The 5,032-nt window shown below is 45.2% G+C and overlaps 1 protein-coding gene across 1 annotated transcript; it reads left to right on the top strand.

Annotated features, from left to right (window-relative positions):
- Positions 1-3,455: 3,455 nt before the first annotated feature.
- LOC136451914 (uncharacterized) lies at positions 3,456-4,695 on the top strand. Its single transcript, XM_066452595.1, has one exon. It carries the CDS (start codon positions 3,927-3,929, stop codon positions 4,473-4,475), a length of 549 nt encoding a protein of 182 aa, XP_066308692.1. The 5' UTR covers positions 3,456-3,926; the 3' UTR covers positions 4,476-4,695.
- The last annotated feature ends 337 nt before the right edge of the window (positions 4,696-5,032 follow it).

Genomic DNA, 5,032 nt, shown 5'->3' with positions numbered 1-5,032 from the left:
GAGTACAGCGCACACGCATCATTGATTCGTCCCGTCCACGGTCCACCGGTACCAGCCCTCGTTCATTGCACCATCCCCCATCGGCATTGCATAGGCGTCCGGAAGGCGTAGACTAGTCAAGTCTTCTGTCTTCATCCATCGGTTTGGGCACAAAAACTTTAATCCTTTTTATATATTAACGTCTTTTTAGTTCAATATTTAACACCTATATAGTATTAAATATAGACTAAAAAATAACTAATTAGATAGATTACAACTAATTTATAAGATGAAAATTTTAAATCTAACTAGTCTATGATTTAACAACATAATGTTACCATAAATATATGCTAATGATAAATTAATTAAACTTAATAAATTCGTATTACGAGTGCCGAGTATTTTTTTTGTAATTTATTTTATTGATATTTTGATGTGACATTTGATGTGATATTCAGGACCTAAAAAAATTATAGGGTGGCAGAGGAATCTGCTCTGCGCTTGACGGCCTGACAGAGTCAAGATAATCCACCGTCCAAATACTATTTTTTTAAAGAAAAAACAATGCACCGTCCGCCCACAGGATGATGACAGGACTGCACGCCAGCCCCCGCCCATGCCTGGCTCTGACACCGTTGCCGTTGCGCGGCACGTCCTCTGCCGGGCCTGGCTGAGTGGCCGGACGAGCTCGCGAGCCCCGCCACGCGGCCGAGGCCTGCGCGCCGTGGCACCACGCCCTAGGTGCTCATCGGCCACCTCGTACTCCGTACTAATATTTTTTAGTCGGCTGAGCCGCTGAGGCTATACTTATTCATTTTGCTGGAAAACTACGACTAAGGCTCCGTTTAGATTTAAAAAATTTTACGCAGTATTCGTCACATCAAATTTTACTGTATATATATAGAGTACTAAATGTAGATGAAAAAAACTAATTGTACAGTTAAGTGAGAAATCACGAGACGAACTTTCAAACCTAATTAGTATATAATTAGACACTAATTATCAAATACAAACGAAAATACTATAGTAGCCCAAACCCAAAAATTTTTGGATCTAAACGGGGCCTAAAAATATTGCTTTGATTCGTCGTTGGAGAAAAACACGATCCGTTCTCTAAAACAGTACGACTTATGTGATAAGCGAACGAGGTCTATATCATATCGCCACGTGGTAAATTAGGAGTTGGCTGGTTGCATTGAATATGTAAATATTTACTGTTCTACATCTTCGTAGCCATTCCACCCAATATTTACTGATAAGTTATGATTGAAAGTAACGTTGGTTGATTTAATGTAAGAGAAAAGTGTTGTTCGTTAGTTGAAAAAATACGATTTATAAGTTAAATAAGTCCAAATAAACAGGTGATTGATGTTACGGCCTGTTGATAAATGAAATCCTTTTACAACTTCTTCCGCTGTCCCCCAAAAAAATATCGCTTGAGTTCTGTGTAGGTTATTTTTTTTAACTTTAATTAAATTTATAGAAAATATTAATAATATTTATATCTCTAAACAAGTTTATTATAAAAAATATTCAATAGTTAGAATAGAATAGTATCATGTTAAAATATGCTAATTTTAATCAAATTTATATAAGAATGAATAATATTTATCGAACTAAATAGGTATTATTAGATCAATCATAAGATATACTTTTATAATATATTTAGGTACCATAAATATTAATATTTTCATCTATATTTGGTCAAACACAGGCACTTTAATCCAGAATGCACCAGAATTATATTTTTTTGGGCGGAGGTACTATGTGTATTAACCAATTCTCTCCTTCAAAAAAGAATGTAATTGCGACTAGCTCAAGTTAAACTAACTCAAGTTTAACTAAATTTATATTAAATAGTGTCAGCGATAAATATATTCTATAATTAACTTAATGATATCAATTTTGTATTATAAATGTTAGTAGTTTCCTGTACTACAATTTTGATTAAAGTTTAGATCAGTTGATTCATCGAAAATAAAAATTATAGTCTTTCTAGGAGTACCATGGTCCTTTGGTGCTCACCCAAGGGAAATGCAAGCGCATGAGCACGCAGCGCCCACCGACGGAGCCGTAGTGGCTGCAGGACAGGCTGCAGTTGCGGCGGCGTCCGGACGGGGACGGCGGGAATCATCAGAGGCGATGGCGCAGCAGCCGACGTAATCTAGCAGCAGCGCCGGCGGCGATCTTTGGGAGGTGGCGATCTGGAGATTGACTTTCATGAATCGATCGGGGGCGGATATGGTGAGAGGGGAGGGAGGCCTTGGCGCGCCGCGCGCGCTTGAGCGGAAAGGTGTGGCCGATGCATGCGCAGCCATGTCTTGGCCCAGACACAACGTCACGCTGCAGTCTATCGTCTCAGCGACTCAGGGAGTGTTTGGTTTCATGGACTAAATTTTAGTTCATATTACATCGAATGTTTGGATGCTATTTAGGAGAATTAAATATGAGTTAATTATAAAACTAATTACATAGATGGAGACTAATTTACGAGATGAATTTATTAATCCTAATTAATCCATCATTAGCATATATTTACTGTAGCACCACATTATCAAATCATGGACTAATTAGGCTTAAAAAATTCGTCTCGCAAATTAGCCACAATCTATACAATTAGTTATTTTTTCATTTATATTTAATACTTTATACATGTATCTAAATATCCGATAGGACAGGGACTAAAATTTTTCTGTAAAAACTAAACATCCCCTCAGGCGGACGATAGACTGCGTCCGCTCCCTTGTCCAAGACTTGTGTGACGTGGGGTACCTCTTCCGCGGCTGACAGCTGACAGCTGACCCAGCCTTTTGCTCTTATCCGCATCCGGCGCCGAGCACTGCACCGAGACGCCGTCTCTCGTCTCTCCCCTTAGAGCAAGTATAATAAGGCGTTGTTTAGATAACCTCAAAGTTTTTTCACTCTCTCTTCATTACATCAATTTTTAACCGTTTGCATAAAGCATTAAATGTAGGTAAAAAAAATAACTAATTGCACAGTTTAGTTGGAAATCACGAGATGAATCTTTTGAACTTAGTTGGTCCACAATTGGACAATATTTACCAAATAAGACGAAAGTGCTACTATTTATCAGTTTGAAATTTTTTTCAATCTAAACAAGGCCTAAGGTACAGTCAGCAGGCTAAATGGAGTTCCACGTCAACAGAATCTGAGGTGGAGTGAGAATAGAAGAGAAAGAATGGAGCGGGCGGTCAGTGAAACGCCGAGCTGCACGCACGAATCGAGAAAGTAATCGTCTGCTTCCAGCCATCAGCGGGCGCAGAGCCGACGTTTTTCACAGGACCGTGCATGCAGCTGAGGGCCCATACATACAGCTATTAAATACTTGAATTATTATTATAATCCACCTCTTAGCCGATCTATTCTATGAGCTGACGACTCCCCGTGACTGAAAGTGACCTGGCAATTTCATTTAGGGCCCGTTTGGCACGGCTCATAGCGACTCCGGATTATCTGACAAAAACACTGTAGTAGCACTGTAGCAAAAGGCGATTTTCTCTCCCCTCCCCTCTCGCTGACATCGGCGTTATTCATCGAAGCCAGAGAAGCCAGGCTTTTCCACGCGCGCTACAGTGTTTTTGCTACAGTGAAACAGAAAAGTAGGGGAGAGAAACCCATTTTTGCTACAGTGTTTTATCAGGTAAGCCGAATTGCGAGCCGTGCCAAACGGGCCCAGTCGGCAGCGGGCTGGCTTATTAGCCATGCTCTTATAAAACAGCCGGCGCGAGCGTCCACTGCCTGCATCCGTTCCCTCACCGCCGACGACCCGCCCGCGAGAAGAAGCAGAGCGCCGCCCCAAACCCAAAGACGCCCACGCCTCGTCGCTCGCTGGCGGTTGCGCCGCCTGCACGGCCCGCACTGCCTTCCTTCCCAGCAGCCAAAGACAGACAGACAGACAGGACTATTGGAGGTGATCAGCGATCGTCATGGAGATGGTGGTCAGCGGCGCGCTATCATCGTCCGTGCTGTACGCGGCCATCTCCCTGCCGTGCGCGCTCCTCCTGCTGGTGGTCGGCGAGGCGGGCCTCCGCGTGGCGTCGCTGGCGCTCCGCGGGGAGATGAAGGCCTGGTGGCCCACGCGCGCCGCGATGCTCGGCTACCGCGTCGCGCGCCCGGGCATCGACGGCCCGTCCGTGTTCCCTGACGACGACGAGCCGCCGCTGCTGCCGGCCGAGTACTGCGACCGCCTCGCCGTCGCGGTGTACCGCCGCGGGAAGGGTCAGCAGGCGGCGGACCCGGACTGCGCCTTCTGCCTCTCCGCGGTCCGCGACGGCGAGGAGGTGCGCGAGCTGCGGTGCCACCACATCTTCCACCGCGCCTGCCTCGACGCCTGGCTCGTCCGCCCGCGCGCCACCTGCCCGCTCTGCCGCGACCGACTCCTCCCCGCCGAGAGCGACTACGACGACCACCTCTCCTCCTCCTCCTCGTCCGCCTACGCCTACGCCCACGGCGGCGCTATCTGGCACATGACGTGAACGCGTTCCCTTTTGGTTGGATTCCTCCTCCATTTGGGGGGTTATTATTGCGTTAACCCTCCTGTTTCGTCGAGCTAGCAGTGCGTGCCATAGGATAGGATAGGATAGGATCCATCCGACCGACGGCCCCAAGTGTGTGGTGTGGCTCTGTCTGTACTCACTCTGTAGTGACCTGTATTGGCCCTGGTAAATACTAGTGGGACTCGCAGTTTCGCTGTCATTTAGCTCGTTCGCTTTTAGTCAAAATGGTATAATATTTTTCTTTTATAATATTTTTTTCTTCTAATAAACAGTATTAGTTGAACTTATCAGTTTAGAAATTAACAATTAACTAACGAATTGGTCGGTCACTTGTTGCTCATCCATATGACCATATCCATTCAGCCCGATCGGCTGGGGCGGCTGGCTGGGCGGGCTGGCTGCCCCCTCATATGGTATATAAACAGTTAGCAGTATTTCTCTCTTATATAAATGAATTATTAACGATACGAACCAGCCAACCAAGCTAATTATCCATATGAGTCCTTGACGATGATGACCGTGATATGAGTAGCTGA

The sequence above is a fragment of the Miscanthus floridulus genome, chromosome 5 (genome assembly GCF_019320115.1).
Source record: "Miscanthus floridulus cultivar M001 chromosome 5, ASM1932011v1, whole genome shotgun sequence".
NCBI classification, from domain to species: Eukaryota; Viridiplantae; Streptophyta; class Magnoliopsida; order Poales; family Poaceae; genus Miscanthus; species Miscanthus floridulus.
The sequence above is the reverse complement of the archived record's forward strand: the minus strand, read 5'-3'. Positions and strand labels throughout refer to the sequence as shown.